The sequence below is a fragment of the Petromyzon marinus genome, chromosome 75, assembly GCF_048934315.1.
Source record: "Petromyzon marinus isolate PM22_M1 ecotype Great Lakes invasive population chromosome 75, UKy_Petmar_22M1.pri1.0, whole genome shotgun sequence".
NCBI lineage: Eukaryota > Metazoa > Chordata > Hyperoartia > Petromyzontiformes > Petromyzontidae > Petromyzon > Petromyzon marinus.
Genome location: NC_133741.1, coordinates 4,741,182 through 4,758,803, shown reverse-complemented (window position 1 = coordinate 4,758,803; position 17,622 = coordinate 4,741,182). Strand labels below are relative to the sequence as shown.

Below are 17,622 nucleotides of genomic sequence, written 5' to 3'. Positions count from 1 at the left end.
GGTGAGTGGTGGTGTATGTCTGTGTGTGTCTGTGTGTGTCTGTGTGTCTGTGTGTGTGTGTCTGTGTGTGTGTCTGTGTGTGTCTGTGTGTGTGTGTCTGTGTGTGTGTCTGTGTGTGTGTGTGTCTGTGTGTGTGTCTGTGTGTGTGTCTGTGTGTGTGTCTGTGTGTATGTGTCTGTGTGTGTCTGTGTGTGTGTGTGTATGTGTCTGTGTGTCTGTGTGTGTGTCTGTGTGTATGTGTGTGTCTGTGTGTGTCGTACGATTTGAATCGACAGTAGAATGACGACTCATGGCCACCATCAACACCATCAAGGCCTCCTGTATCTGGGGAGGAGAGGGGAGAGGTGGTGAGTAAGTGACTGAGTGAGTGAGTGAGTGACTGAGTGAGTGACTGAGTGAGTGACTGAGTGACTGAGTGAGTGAGTGACTGAGTGAGTGACTGAGTGAGTGACTGAGTGACTGACTGAGTGGGTGACTGAGCGACTGACTGAGTGACTGAGTGACTGAGTGAGTGACCGAGTGACTGACTGAGTGACTGAGTGAGTGACTAAGTGAGTGACTGAGTGACTGACTGAGTGACCGAGTCACTGAGTGACTGACTGAGTGATTGAGTGACTGACTGAGTGACTGAGTGAGTGACTGACTGAGTGACTGAGTGACTGAGTGAGTGACTGTGTGAGTGACTGAGTGAGTGCGTGACTGAGTGAGTGACTGACTGAGTTACTGAGTGAGTGACTGAGTGACTGACTGAGTGAGTGACTGACTGAGTTACTGAGTGAGTGATTGAGTGAGTGACTGACTGAGTGTCTGAGTGAGTGAGTGACTGAGTGACCGACTGAGTGTCTGAGGGAGTGAGTGACTGAGTGAGTGACTGAGTGACTGAATGAGTGAGTGACTGACCGAGTGAGTGAGTGACAGTGAGTGACTGAGTGACTGAGTGAGTGAGTGACTGAGTGAGTGACTGAGTGAGTGACTGACTGAGTGAGTGACTGAGTGACGGACTGAGTGAGTGACTGAGTGTGTGACTGAGTGACTGAGTGAGTGACTGAGTGAGTGAGTGTCTGAGTGAGTGAGTGACTGAGTGAGTGACTGAGTGAGTGACTGAGTGAGTGTGTGAGTGAGTGACTGAGTGAGTGACTGACTGAGTGACTGAGTGAGTGACTGAGTGAGTGACTGAGTGAGTGACTGAGTGACTGAGTGAGTAACTGACTGACTGAGTGACTGAGTCACTGACTGAGTGACTGAGTGAATGACTGACTGAGTGACTGACTGAGTGACTGACTGAGTGTCTGAGTGGCTGACTGAGTGAGTGACTGAGTGACTGACTGAGTGACTGACTGAGTGAGTGACTGACTGAGTGAGTGACTGACTGAGTGAGAATTTCCCAGCATGCTCTGCGGCCCTGACAAAGACTTCCACGTCACCAGGATGGAGCCACTCCAGGAAGCAGCTCGTCACGTGGGCTGGGCCACCAGGGGGCGGTGTCTCGCCCAGGGAGAAGAGCACGTGACCAGTGAGGAGAGACACGCAGAGGGAAAACTCCGCCTGGAGACACAGTCAGTCAGTCACTCAGTCAGTCACTCAGTCAGTGACTCAGTCAGTCACTCACTCAGTGACTCAGTCAGTCACTCACTCAGTCACTCAGTGACTCAGTCAGTCACTCAGTCAGTCACTCAGTCAGTCAGTCACTCAGTCACTCACTCAGTCAGTCACTCAGTCACTCAATCAGTCACTCAGTCAGTCACTCAGTGACTCAGTCAGTCACTCACTCAGTCACTCACTCAGTCACTCAGTCAGTCAGTGACTCAGTCAGTGACTCAGTCAGTGACTCAGTCAGTCACTCACTCAGTCACTCACTCAGTCAGTCAGTAAATCAGTCAGTCAGTCACTCAGTCAGTCAGTCACTCACTCAGTCACTCACTCACTCAGTAAGTCAGTCACTCACTCAGCCACTCAGTCAGTCAGTCACTCACTCAGTCATTCAGCCACTCAGCCAGTCAGTAAGGCATTCACTCAGTCAGTCACTCACTCAGTCAGTCACTCACACACTCAGTCAGTCACTCAGCCACTCACTCAGTCAGTCACTCACTCAGTCACTCACTCAGCCACTCACTCAGTCACTCAGCCACTCACTCAGCCACTCAGTCAGTCACTAACTCAGCCACCCACTCTCTCACTCAGTCACTCACTCACTCAGTCACTCACCCAGTCACTCACTCACAGGTAGCTCAGTCACTCACTCACTCAGCCACTCACTCATCCACACTCTCACCCACTCACTCACTCACCGCTCACTCACTCAGTCAGCCACTCACTCACTCACCCACACACTCACAAACCCAATCATTTATTCAGCATCTCAATCACTCAGTCACATGCAGTGTTGGTAGTGGTGATGGTGTTAATGGTGGTTGTTGTTACTGTTGTTGTGGTGATGGTGTTAATGGTGGTTGTTGTTACTGTTGTTGTGGTAGTGGTGACGGTGTTAATGGTGGTTGTTGTTATTGTTGTGGTGGTGGTAATGGTGGTTGTTGTTGGGGTTGTTGTTTTTCCTGTTCGTTGTTGTTGTTGTTGGTTGTGGCGGTGGTTGTTGCTGGTGTTGTACCCTCGTGCTGTGGATCCATCGTGAGGCTGAGCGTCTTAGCTGGCTCAGAGAGCGCAGCGGCAGTGGAAAGTGAGCCTGGCACGGCTCCACCAGGGCCTGGCACGGCTCCACCAGGGCCTGGCACGGCTCCACCAGGGCCTGGCACGGCTCCACCAGGGCCTGGCACGGCTCCACCAGGGCCTGGCACGGCTCCACCAGGGCCTGGCACGGCTCCACCAGGGCCTGGCACGGCTCCACCAGGGCCTGGCACGGCTCCACCAGGGCCTGGCACGGCTCCACCAGGGCCTGGCACGGCTCCACCAGGGCCTGGCACGGCTCCACCAGGGCCTGGCACGGCTCCACCAGGGCCTGGCACGGCTCCACCAGGGCCTGGCACGGCTCCACCAGGGCCTGGCACGGCACCACCAGGGCCTGGCACGGCTCCACCAGGGCCTGGCACGGCTCCACCAGGGCCTGGCACGGCTCCACCAGGGCCTGGCACGGCTCCACCAGGGCCTGGCACGGCTCCACCAGGGCCTGGCACGGCTCCACCAGGGCCTGGCACGGCTCCACCAGGGCCTGGCACGGCTCCACCAGGGCCTGGCACAGTCCTGCACTCACACAGACACACACAGATAGACACACACACACACACAGACACACACACAGTCACACACACACAGTCACACACACACAGTGACACACACAGTGACACACAGTAACACACACAGTGACACACACACACACAGTAACACACACAGTGACACACACACACAGTCACACACACACACAGTCACACACACAGTGACACAACAACAACAACAACAACCGCCATTCGCCACTAAGTGGCGGTGACGTCACCACGACGCTTGTGCCAGGCTATGTGCACCCTGAGGCCACGTGAAGTGTCGAACGCCCGCTGGCAGGAGGTCACGGGGCAGACCCAGGTGCCACGGGTCGACTGACTGAGATGACTGAGATGAGTGGCTGATGCACCACCTGTGCCCCCTACTGTGCCAACCTGCTGTGCTTTAGCCACCCGGGGCTCCGCTCGTTGTTGTGAGTGTCGCTCCTCCGCCCTCCGTTGTTGTTGGAGGGCGACTGCCTCCAACTGCCCAGTAGCATCCTTCACGAGCCTCCTCCACAGAGGCCGATCTTGACACTGCTGGTACCAGTCATCGGCAAGTCCACTCAGCTCCACGTCCTCCTGTACCACATCACTCCATCTCTTCTTTAGCCCGTGCCGCGCCCGTTTAGCCCCCTCGATCCGGCCGAACAAAAGCTGTTTCGGCATGCGGTGGCTGGGCATGCGGGCTACATGACCCAGCCAACGCAGCCTTGCCCGCCGGAGCTCACCGATGGGACCTTGCCCAGATCTTTCAAGGATTTTTGAGCTTCTCACACTATCCAGTCTGGTTAAACCCAGGATGGATCGTAGGCAGGTCAGCCTAAATGTTTCTAACCGGCGAAGATGTTCCATTAGGGGGGTCCACGTTTCGCAAGCGTAGAGAAGGGAGGGAATGACCGTGGCCGAGAAGACCTGAAGCTTAGTACGGAGCGACAGACCAGGTAGCTTCCACACAGCGCTACACAACCGATGAAAAGATATTGCCGCTCGACTGATTTGGAGTGAGAACTCTGCTGTTAAACTGGAGCCAGTCATAAGCACACTGCCCAGGTATGGGAAACTCTCCACTCTCTCCACAACTGCCCCATCACCGATTGGGAGTTGTGGGGGTGGAGTGTCCGATGGTACAAAATACCCAGGCAGGTGCTTAGTTTTGGTGGGGCTGATGGTAAGGCCCCACCTCTTAGTGGCACGCTCCAGTCTCAGCAGCAGCGTCTCCAACTCCTCCTCTGAATGAGCAGCTATTACCAAATCATCAGCATACATAAGGTGGTTGAGCAATAGGGAGCCATCCCTTGACCGCACCTGGGCATCGATCAGCCTCCCATTATATCTGTACCATATGGAGATTCCCCTGGTACAGCTATTGAAGACTTCACGAACTACGTGGTCGAAAAAGATGTTAAATAATGTGGGAGCCAGAGGACATCCCTGTCGCACCCCAAGGTGTAAAGGGAATGGCTCCGACTCCCAGCCACGTAGTTTTACCCGGGCCCGCTCACCATCATGAAGGTCCTTAATGATCGTGAGCAGGGGGTCAGGGACTCGGAAAGCACGAAGAACAACCCAGAGCCCAGGCCTACTGATGGTATCATAGGCCTTGACCAGGTCAATAAAGCAGAGATGTAGGTCTTGCTGGAATTCCCTACACCTTCGCTGTAGCAGACGGACAGAAAATATGGCATCTGTGCAGGACCGCCCTTTCCTGAAACCACATTGGGGCTCCGCAAGCCTCTCCTCAGCGTGCCTGGCGAGGCGATGTTGAATAATCCTTGCCAGGACCTTTCCTGGCACACTGAGGAGTGAGATGCCCCTGTAGTTGTTACAGTCTGTGCAGTCCCCCTTCTTAAAGAGTGGGACCACCAGGGCATCCTTCCAATCCTGTGGAACCCGTCCAGTGGTCCAGACTGTTGTTATGTCATATAGGGCAGTCTGTGCACAAACGCCACCCTCCCTCAGCATTTCGCTTGGGAGATCATCTCTGCCTGGTGCCTTTCCTGGTTTCAGACTCCGGATCGCCCTCAGTACTTCCTCAACAGATGGCACCTCAGCCAGCCACTCACAGGGAGTGACTTTTTCCAATATTTGAGGCACCGCAGCCTCAGCAGGGTCATCCCCACTTTGTGCCACGATGTTTTCCAGGCAGAGGGATTTCCCCTCCCCCAGGACCTCACAGAAATGCTCAGCAAATCTGTTCCTGGGGGTCGGAGATTGGATCACCGTTCTTTCCCCTAATAATGGTAATAGGTGTGGTGCTGCAGGTTACTTTTTTGATGGAGTTAAATATGGATTTGTGATCGCGGGCCATTGAGGCAGACTCCATCTCCTCAGCAACCCGCAACCACCACCCATCCTTGCAGCACCTCACGGCTCTCCGAACCTCCGAGCGAAGGCTGCGATAAGCCTCCTCATTCTCTGACGTGGGATTCTGTAGCCGATGACAGTGGGCCTGTCGCTTTTTCTCAGCCAACCTGAACACCTCTGTCAGCCAGGGTCTCTGGGGAGGTCTGGAATGCGTACCCAAAGCAGCCATTGCAGCTGCATGGGTCACAGTCCTAAACCTCGCCCATTTACCCTCAACATCAGGAGGAGTGGGGGACGATGCCAACTCCAGTCGCAAGCGATGATTAAATTCTCGCTTGCAACTTTCATCAGATAACTGAGACCAGGCCACCTTAGGATGGAATGGGGTCCTGGGTGTACACCCACCACCAGAGTGGAAGAATGGCAGGCGCATCTTACAGATGACTAGTCGATGGTCAGTGGGCAGATCAGCTCCACGGTAGGTCCTGGTGTCAAGGACATGGGCTCGCATCCGCTGGTCCGTCACTATGTAGTCCAGCAGATGTTCTTGCTTGGACCCGGCATGCATCCATGATGTTGTGTGGATGCGCCGATGCTGGAACAGCGTGTCGATAATTACAAGCCCATAGGCTGCACAAAAATCTAGCAGCCTCCTACCGTTGTTATTGAGCTGATCTGGCCCATGCCCTCCAATCACTCCAGACCAGGTGCCAGCATCATGACCAACTCGGGCATTGAAGTCACCCAACATGATGACTCTATCCCGAGGGGCCACTTTAGCCAGCACCTGTGACAGGAGGTCATAGAAGGCATCTGACTCATCGGCCTTGCCTGCATCCCTCCACGGATGTTCATCTTCGGTGGGGGCATAAGTAACCACGACCACCATTCCTCGCCTCCGGTTGATGGGAAGGCGAGCCCAAAGTAGCCTGGGGCTTACAGCTTCCCACACCTCACCGCCACGCTCCCACGCCCCCTTCATTCTTTTGTTCAGAAGAAGAGCCACACCCTGTTGTTTGGCAGTCTGCTGCCCCTAGTAGAGGACTGTCCACCCCTCATGGTGGCAGGAGCCAGAACACAGAGACACAGACACAGAGACACACAGAGACACCCAGACAGAGACACACAGACACACAGAGACACAGAGACACGGAGACACACAGAGACATAGAGACACCCAGACAGACACACAGAGACACCCAGACAGAGACACACAGAGACAGAGAGACACACAGAGACACAGACACACAGAGACACGCAGAGACACACAGACACACAGAGACACACACAGACACACAGAGACACAAACACACAGACACACACAGAGAGACACAGAGACACACAGAGACATAGATACACCCAGACAGACACAGAGACACCCAGACAGACACACAGAGACACACAGAGACACACAGAGACACATACACGCAGAGACAATGAGACACACAGAGACACACAGACACACATAGACACAGAGACACACACAGACACACAGAGACACACAGAGACACAGACAGACACACAGAGACACAGACAGACACAGACAGACACACAGAGACACAGAGACACACAGAGACACACACACAGACACAGAGACACACACAGACACAGAGACACAGAAACACACACAGACACACAGAGACACACAGACACACACAGACGCAGACACACAGAGACACAGACAGACACACAGAGACACACACAGAGACACAGACAGACACACAGAGACACAGACAGACACACAGAGACACACAGACACACAGAGACACACATAGACACATACAGAGACACACAGAGACACATACAGAGACACACAGACAGACACACAGAGACACAGAGACACACACAGACACACACAGACACAGAGACACACAGAGACAACACAAAGACACACACGGAGAGACACAGAGACACAAAGAGACAACACAGACACAGAGACACACAGAGACACACACAGAGACACAGAGACACACACAGAGACACAGAGACACACAGAGACACACAGAGACACACAGAGACAGAGACACACAGACACACAGAGACACACGGAGACACACGGAGACAGACACAGAGATACACAGAGACACACAGACACAGAGACACACAGAGACACACACAGACACACAGAGACAGAGACACAGACACACAGAGACACACAGAGACACAGAGACACACAGAGACACACATACACAGAGACACACAGAGACACACACACACACAGAGAGACACAGAGACACACAGACACACAGAGAGACACAGACACACAGAGACAGAGACACACAGAGACACAGACACACACAGACACACAGAGACACACACAGACACAGAAACACACAGAGACACACACAGACACAGGGACACAGAGACACACAGAGACACAGAGACACACAGAGACACACACAGACACACAGAGACACACACAGACACACACAGACACACAGAGACACACAGAGACACACACACAGAGACACACACACAGAGACACACAGACACACACATAGACACACAGAGACACACATAGACACAAAGACACACAGAGACACACAGAGACAGAGACAGTCAGAGACACAGAGACACAGACACACACAGAGACAACACAGAGACACACACAGACACAGAGACACACAGAGACAACACAAAGACACACACGGAGAGACACAGAGACACAAAGAGACAACACAGACACAGAGACACACAGAGACACACACAGAGACACAGAGACACACACAGAGACACAGACACACAGAGAGACACACAGAGACACACAGAGACACCCACAGAGACACACAGAGACAGAGACACAGAGAGACACAGAGACAACACAGACACACAGAGACACACAGAGACACACAGAGACAACACAGACACACACACAGAGAGACACAGACACACAGAGACACACACACAGAGCACAGAGACACACAGAGACAACACAGAGACACACAGAGACACAGACACACAGAGACACGGACACACAGACAAACACACAGACACACAGAGACACAACTCAGCCTCTGTGTCTCTTTGTGGGTCTCACCGTTCAAGTGATGGACGCAGGACAGTCGGAGCTGCATGCACGCTGGAGATGAGGATGGTACCGCTGCTGGTACTGCTGGTACTGCTGCTGGTACTGGTACTGCTGGTACTGGTACTGCTGGTACTGGTACTGCTGGTACTGGTACTGCTGCTGGTATTGGTACCGCTGGTACTGCTGATGGTACTGCTGGTACTGGTACCGCTGGTACTGGTACTGCTGTTGGTACTGCTGGTACTTGCACTGCTGGTACTGGTACTACTGATGGTACTGGTACTGCTGTTGGTACTGGTACTGCTGGTACTTGTGGTACTGCTGGTACTTGTACTGCTGGTACTGTTGGTACTGCTGCTGGTACTGCTGGTACTGTTGGTACTGCTGCTGGTACTACTGGTACTACTGGTACTTGTACTGCTGGTACTGCTGGTACTGCTGTTGGTACTGGTACTGCTGGTACTACTGCTGGTACTGCTGCTACTGGTACTGCTGGTACTGGTACTGCTGGTACTGGTACTGCTGGTACTGGTACTGCTGGTACTGGTACTACTGTAGGTACTACTGGTAGTGGTACTACTGTAGGTACTGGTACTGCTGCTGGTACTGCTGCTGGTACTGCTGCTGGTACTTCTGGTGGTATTGCTGGTGGTACTGCTGGTACTGGTACTACTGTAGGTACTGGTACTACTGTAGGTACTGGTACTACTGTAGGTACTGGTACTACTGATGGTACTGGTACTGCTGGTACTGGTACTACTGGTACTACTGCTGGTACTGGTACTGCTGGTACTGGTACTACTCTAGGTACTGGTACTACTGCTGGTACTGGTACTACTGATGGTACTACTGATGGTACTACTGATGGTACTGCTGGTACTGGTACTACTGCTGGTACTGGTACTACTGATGGTACTACTGCTGGTACTACTACTGGTACTGCTGCTGTAGGTACCACTGGTACTGGTACTACTGCTGGTACTGGTACTGCTGGTACTGGTACTGCTACTGGTACTACTGATGGTGCTGCTGGTGGTACTGGTACTACTCTAGGTACTGATGGTACTACTGATGGTACTACTGCTGGTACTACTGCTGGTACTGGTACTACTCTAGGTACTGATGGTACTACCGATGGTGCTGCTGCTGCTGTGTGCTGGTTTCTTGGTGCAAGCGGCAGGAGCTGTGCACAGTGCAGAGACGAGCTGGGGACACAGAGAGAGTGGTGAGTAAGTGGTGAGTAAGTGGTGAGTGTGTGGTGAGTGGTGAGTAAGTGGTGAGTGTGTGGTGAGTGAGTGGCTGAGTGAGTGGCTGAGTGAGTGAATGGCTGAGTGAGTGGCTGAGTGAATGGCTGAGTGAGTGGCTGAGTGAGTGGCTGAGTGAGTGGCTGAGTGAGTGGCTGAGTGAGTGGCTGAGTGAGTGGCTGAGTGAGTGGCTGAGTGAGTGGCTGAGTGAGTGGCTGAGTGAGTGGCTGAGTGAGTGAGTGGTTGAGTGAGTGGCTGAGTGAGTGGCTGAGTGAGTGGCTGAGTGAGTGGCTGAGTGAGTGGTTGAGTGAGTGGCTGAGTGAGTGGCTGGGTGAGTGGCTGAGTGAGTGGCTGAGTGAGTGGCTGAGTGAGTGGCTGAGTGAGTGGCTGAGTGAGTGGCTGAGCGAGTGGCTGAGTGAGTGGCTGAGCGAGTGGCTGAGTGAGTGGCTGAGTGAGTGGCTGAGTGAGTGGCTGAGTGGCTGAGTGAGTGGCTGAGCGAGTGGCTGAGTGAGTGGCTGAGTGAGTGGCTGAGTGAGTGGCTGAGTGAGTGGGTGAGTGGCTGAGTGAGTGGCTGAGCGAGTGGCTGAGTGAGTGGCTGAGTGAGTGGCTGAGTGAGTGGGTGAGTGGCTGAGTGAGTGGCTGAGCGAGTGGCTGAGCGAGTGGCTGAGTGAGTGGCTGAGTGAGTGGCTGAGTGAGTGGCTGAGTGAGTGGCTGAGTGAGTGGTTGAGTGAGTGGCTGAGTGAGTGGCTGAGTGAGTGGCTGAGTGAGTGGCTGAGTGAGTGGCTGAGTGAGTGAGTGGCTGAGTGATCTCCACTGACCTATCACACTGCTCCATCTTCTGTTGGTGGTTGTAGTGATCATCACCATCACCACCATCACCTTCAGCAGCACCACCATCACCACTACCACCACCACCATCACCACTACCACCACCACCGCCACCACCATCACCATCATCACCACCACCACTATCACCACTACCACCACCACTACCACCATCACCACCACTACCACCATCACTACCACCATCACCACTATCATCACCACCACCACCACTATCACCACCACCACCACCATCACTACCACCATCACCACTATCATCACCACCACTACCACCATCACTACCTCCACCACCACCATCACCACCGCCATAACGTCGCTTCGGCATCACGGGTGATGCAGACTCAACCCATCCTTCATCACCACCATCACCATCATCACCATCACCACCACCATCACCACCATCACCACCTTCAACACGTCTGTAGTGGTTGATGATCCAAACTGGTAGAGACATGGTGACTTGTTAGTAGAGGTTACTACTAATTATATACTATTACTAACTAGTTAGTAGTTATATAGTACTACTAGATACTACTACTAACTAGTTAGTAGTTATATAGTACTACTAGATACTACTAACTAGTTAGTTATATAGTACTACTAGATACTACTAACTAGTTATATAGTACTACTAGATACTACTAACTAGTTAGTAGTTATATAGTACTACTAGATACTACTAACTAGGAGTTATATAGTACTACTAGATACTACTAACTAGTAGTTATATAGTACTACTAGATACTACTAACTAGTTAGTTATATAGTACTACTAGATACTACTAACTAGTTAGTTATATAGTACTACTAGATACTACTAACTAGTTATATAGTACTACTAGATACTACTAACTAGTTATATAGTACTACTAGATACTACTAACTAGTAGTTATATAGTACTACTGGATACTACTAGTAACTAACTAGTAGTTATATAGTGCTACTAGATACTACTAACTAGTAGTTATATAGTACTACTAGATACTACTAACTAGTAGTTATATAGTACTACTAGATACTACTAACTAGTTATATAGTACTACTAGATACTACTAACTAGTTATATAGTACTACTAGATACTACTAACTAGTTATATAGTACTACTAGATACTACTAACTAGTTATATAGTACTACTAGATACTACTAACTAGTAGTTATATAGTACCACTAGATACTACTAACTAGTAGTTATATAGTACTACTAGATACTAACTAGTAGTTATATAGCACTACTAGATACTACTACTAACTAGTTATATAGTACTACTAGATACTACTAACTAGTTATATAGTACTACTAGATACTACTAACTAGTTATATAGTACTACTAGATACTACTAACTAGTTATATAGTACTACTAGATACTAACTAGTAGTACTACTAGATACTACTAACTAGTAGTTATATAGTACTACTAGATACTACTAACTAGTTATATAGTACTACTAGATACTACTAACTAGTAGTTATATAGTACTACTAGATACTACTAACTAGTAGTTATATAGTACTACTAGATACTACTACTAACTAGTTATATAGTACTACTAGATACTACTAACTAGTTATATAGTACTACTAGATACTACTAACTAGTTATATAGTACTACTAGATACTACTAACTAGTAGTTATATAGTACTACTAGATACTACTAACTAGTAGTTATATAGTACTACTAGATACTACTAACTAGTAGTTATATAGTACTACTAGATACTACTAACTAGTTATATAGTACTACTAGATACTACTAACTAGTTATATAGTACTACTAGATACTACTAACTAGTTATATAGTACTACTAGATACTACCAGCTAGTAGTTATATAGTACTACTAGATACTACTAACTAGTAGTTATATAGTACTACTAGATACTACTAACTAGTAGTTATATAGTACTACTAGATACTACTAACCAGTAGTTATATAGTACTACTAGATACTACTAACCAGTAGTTATATAGTACTACTAGATACTACTAACTAGTAGTTATATAGTACTACTAGATACTACTAACTAGTAGTTATATAGTACTACTAGATACTACTAACTAGTAGTTATATAGTACTACTAGATACTACTAACTAGTTAGTTATATAGTACTACTAGATACTACTAACTAGTAGTTATATAGTACTACTAGATACTACTAACTAGTTATATAGTATTACTAGATACTACTAACTAGTAGTTATATAGTACTACTAGATACTACTAACTAGTTATATAGTACTACTAGATACTACTAACTAGTTAGTTATATAGTACTACTAGATACTACTAACTGGTAGTTATATAGTACTACTAGATACTACTAACTAGTTATATAGTACTACTAGATACTACCAGCTAGTAGTTATATAGTACTACTAGATACTACTAACTAGTAGTTATATAGTACTACTAGATACTACTAACTAGTTATATAGTACTACTAGATACTACTAACTAGTAGTTATATAGTACTACTAGATACTACTAACTAGTTATATAGTACTACTAGCTACTACTACTAACACGCCCTTTGCTCAGCCAGGCTCTGCCGCTGCTAGATGAGTCACCCTCACGTGACCTGTGACCTGCCAGGCTCTGCCGCTGCTAGATGAGTCACCCTCACGTGACCTTTGACCTGCCAGGCTCTGCCACTGCTAGATGAGTCACCCTCACGTGACCAGCCAGGCTCTGCCGCTGCTAGATGAGTCACCCTCACGTGACCTGCCAGGCTCTGCCACTGCTAGATGAGTCACCCTCACGTGACCTGTGACCTGCCAGGCTCTGCCGCTGCTAGATGAGTCACCCTCACGTGACCAGCCAGGCTCTGCCACTGCTAGATGAGTCACCCTCACGTGACCAGCCAGGCTCTGCCGCTGCTAGATGAGTCACCCTCACGTGACCAGCCAGGCTCTGCCGCTGCTAGATGAGTCACCCTCACGTGACCAGCCAGGCTCTGCCGCTGCTAGATGAGTCACCCTCACGTGACCAGCCAGGCTCTGCCGCTGCTAGATGAGTCACCCTCACGTGACCAGCCAGGCTCTGCCGCTGCTAGATGAGTCACCCTCACGTGACCAGCCAGGCTCTGCTGCTGCTGGATGAGTCACCCTCACGTGACCAGCCAGGCTCTGCCGCTGCTAGATGAGTCACCCTCACGTGACCAGCCAGGCTCTGCCGCTGCTAGATGAGTCACCCTCACGTGACCAGCCAGGCTCTGCCGCTGCTAGATGAGTCACTCTCACGTGACCTGCTGAGCCAGGCTCTGCCACTGCTAGATGAGTCACCCTCACGTGACCTTTGACCTGCCAGGCTCTGCCGCTGCTAGATGAGTCACCCTCACGTGACCAGCCAGGCTCTGCCACTGCTAGATGAGTCACCCTCACGTGACCAGCCAGGCTCTGCCACTGCTAGATGAGTCACTCTCACGTGACCTGCTGAGTCAGGCTCTGCCGCTGCTAGATGAGTCACCCTCACGTGACCAGCCAGGCTCTGCCACTGCTAGATGAGTCACCCTCACGTGACCAGCCAGGCTCTGCCGCTGCTAGATGAGTCACCCTCACGTGACCTGTGACCTGCCAGGCTCTGCCGCTGCTAGATGAGTCACTCTCACGTGACCAGCCAGGCTCTGCTGCTGCTGGATGAGTCACCCTCACGTGACCTGCCAGGCTCTGCCACTGCTAGATGAGTCACCCTCACGTGACCAGCCAGGCTCTACCACTGCTAGATGAGTCACCCTCACGTGACCTTTGACCTGCCAGGCTCTGCCACTGCTAAATGAGTCACCCTCACGTGACCTGTGACCTGCCAGGCTCTGCCACTGCTAGATGAGTCACCCTCACGTGACCTTTGACCTGCCAGGCTCTGACGCTGCTAGATGAGTCACTCTCACGTGACCAGCCAGGCTCTGCCACTGCTAGATGAGTCACCCTCACGTGACCTTTGACCTGCCAGGCTCTGCTGCTGCTGGATGAGTCACCCTCACGTGACCTTTGACCTGCCAGGCTCTGCCGCTGCTAGATGAGTCACCCTCACGTGACCTTTGACCTGCCAGGCTCTGCCACTGCTAGATGAGTCACCCTCACGTGACCTTTGACCTGCCAGGCTCTGCTGCTGCTGGATGAGTCACCCTCACGTGACCTTTGACCTGCCAGGCTCTGCTGCTGCTAGATGAGTCACCCTCACGTGACCTTTGACCTGCCAGGCTCTGCCGCTGCTAGATGAGTCACCCTCACGTGACCTTTGACCTGCCAGGCTCTGCCGCTGCTGGATGAGTCACCCTCACGTGACCTGTGACCTGCCAGGCTCTGCTGCTGCTGGATGAGTCCTAGCGCCGACGGACGGCACGAGGGTGGATGGAGCCGTCCACACTGCCGTCGACCGACGAGAAGCGACCCATGACGACGTGGAGACAACGCGGAGAGAGACACGGAGACAGAGACGTGGAGACAACGCGGAGAGAGACACGGAGACAACACGGAGACAGAGACGTGGAGAGAGACACGGAGACAACACGGAGACAGAGACGTGGAGACGACGTGGAGACAACGCGGAGAGAGACACGGAGAGAGACACGGAGACAACGCGGAGACAACGCGGAGACAACACGGAGACAACGCGAAGACAATGCGGAGACAGAGACGTGGAGACAACGCGGAGACAACGCGGAGAGAGACACACGGAGACAACAGGGGGACACGGGGACAACACGGAGAGAGACACAGAGACAACGCAGAGACAACGCGGAGACAACGCAGAGACACGGGGACACGGAGACACCGCAGGGACACGGAGAGAGACACGGGATAGACTAACAGACTGACACAGACTTAGAGACACGGAGACAGACTAAGAGACACGGGGACACTGAGACAGACTGAGACAGACTGAGAGACACTGCGACAGACTGAGAGACACTGAGAGACACTGAGACAGACTGAGACAGACTGAGAGACACTGCGAGACTCAGACAGACTGAGAGACACTGAGACAGACTGAGACACTGAAACAGACTGAGACAGACTGAGAGACACTGACAGACACTGAGACAGACTCAGACAGACTCAGACAGACTGAGACAGACTCAGACAGACTGAGACAGACTGAGAGACACTGCGACAGACTGAGAGACACTGAGAGACACTGAGACAGACTGAGACAGACTGAGAGACACTGCGACAGACTCAGACAGACTGAGACAGATTGAGACAGACTGAGAGACACTGAGACAGACTGAGAGACACTGAGACAGACTGAGACAGACTGAGAGACACTGAGACAGACTCAGACAGACTGAGAGACACTGAGACAGACTGAGACAGACTGAGAGACACTGACACAGACTGAGACAGACTGAGAGACACTGAGACAGACTCAGACAGACTGAGAGACACTGAGACAGACTCAGACAGACTGAGACAGACTGAGACAGACTGAGACAGACTGAGAGACACTGAGACAGACTGAGACAGACTCAGACAGACTGAGACAGACTGAGACAGACTGAGAGACACTAAGACAGACTGAGACAGACTGAGAGACACTATGACAGACTCAGACAGACTCAGACAGACTGAGACAGACTGAGACAGACTAAGAGACACTGAGGCAGACTGTCTCAATGTGCACACTGGACGGACCCTGCAAAGAGAAGAGACAGAGATCACCATCAGTATCACCATCACTATCAAAATCACTATCACCATCACATCACTATCAAGTATCATCACTATCACCATCACCACCATCACTATCACCATCACCACCATCACTATCACCATCACTATCACAATCAGTATCACCATCACCACCATCACTATCGCTATCAACATCACTATCACCATCACCACCATCACTATCACCATCATCACCATCACTATCACCATCATCACCATCACTATCACCATCATCACTATCACCATCACCATCACCACCATCACCACCATAAACACCATCATCACCATTATCAACATCACCATCATCACTATCACCATCACCACCATCACCACCATCACTATCACCATCACTATCACCACCACTATCACCACCACTGTCACCACCATCAACACCATCACCACCATCACTATCACCATCAGGATCTTCACCATCACCACTATCACCATCATTATCACCATCACCACTATCATCACCATCAACACCATCATCACTATCACCACCATCAACACCATCACTATCACCATCACCACCATCACTATCAAAATCACTATCACCATCACCACCATCACCACCATCACTATCCCTATCACCATCACTATCACCATCACCACCATCACTATCACTATCATCACTATCACCAACATCACCATCAGTATCACCACCACCACCACCATCACTATAAAAATCACTATCACCACGATCACCATCACCATCACCACTATCATCACCATCAACACCATCACCACCATCACTATCAAAATCACCACGATCACCATCACCACCATCACTATCACCATCACCATCATCACCATCACTATCACCATCGCCATAATCACTATCACCATCACTATCACCATCACTATGACCATCACTATCACCATCACTATCACCATCACCACCACTATCACCATCATCACCATCACCACCATCACCATAATCACCACCATCACCATAATCACCACCATCACCACCACCATCACCACCACCACCACCACCATCACCACCACCATCACCACCATCACTCACCACCATCACTCACCATCATCACTCACCACCATCACCACCACCATCACCACCACCACCACCACCACCTTCACCACCATCACCATCACCACCATCACCACCATCACCACCACCATCACCACCACCATAATCACCACCATCACCACCACCATCACCACCACCACCATCCATCACCACCACCATCACCACCACCACCACCATCATCACCATCATCACCACCATCACCATAATCACCACCATCACCATAATCACCACCATCACCACCACCATCATCACCATCACCACCATCACAA

General features: G+C 50.7%; 2 protein-coding genes across 4 annotated transcripts in view; both read right to left on the bottom strand.

Annotated features, from left to right (window-relative positions):
* LOC116958287 (uncharacterized) overlaps window positions 1-11,388 on the bottom strand; it is a 33,641-nt gene extending 22,253 nt beyond the window's left edge. The window contains exons 1-5 of one of the 2 annotated variants that reach the window (XM_076056317.1): window positions 10,607-11,388; window positions 8,554-9,749; window positions 2,606-3,195; window positions 1,371-1,545; window positions 261-324 (exon numbers count right to left, since the gene is read on the bottom strand). In XM_076056317.1, coding sequence (XP_075912432.1) covers window positions 261-324; window positions 1,371-1,545; window positions 2,606-3,195; window positions 8,554-9,749; window positions 10,607-11,085 — 2,504 coding nt within the window. In that variant the 5' untranslated portion in view covers window positions 11,086-11,388. The remainder of the gene's footprint in view (window positions 1-260; window positions 325-1,370; window positions 1,546-2,605; window positions 3,196-8,553; window positions 9,750-10,606) is intronic. The other variant, XM_076056318.1, reaches the window with a different exon arrangement.
* A 1,757-nt stretch (window positions 11,389-13,145) lies between these two features.
* Window positions 13,146-17,412, bottom strand: LOC142907145 (uncharacterized). 2 transcript variants are annotated; one of them, XM_076056320.1, is made up of 2 exons: window positions 13,315-17,412; window positions 13,146-13,214 (listed from the first exon to the last, which is right to left on the bottom strand). In XM_076056320.1, exon 1 carries the CDS (start codon window positions 17,323-17,325, stop codon window positions 15,814-15,816), a length of 1,512 nt encoding a protein of 503 aa, XP_075912435.1. In that variant the 5' UTR covers window positions 17,326-17,412; the 3' UTR covers window positions 13,146-13,214; window positions 13,315-15,813. The 2 variants fall into 2 exon arrangements, with proteins under 2 accessions (XP_075912435.1, XP_075912434.1); XM_076056319.1 differs by having other exon boundaries at window positions 13,152-13,880; window positions 13,929-17,412.
* Between the last annotated feature and the right edge of the window lie 210 nt (window positions 17,413-17,622).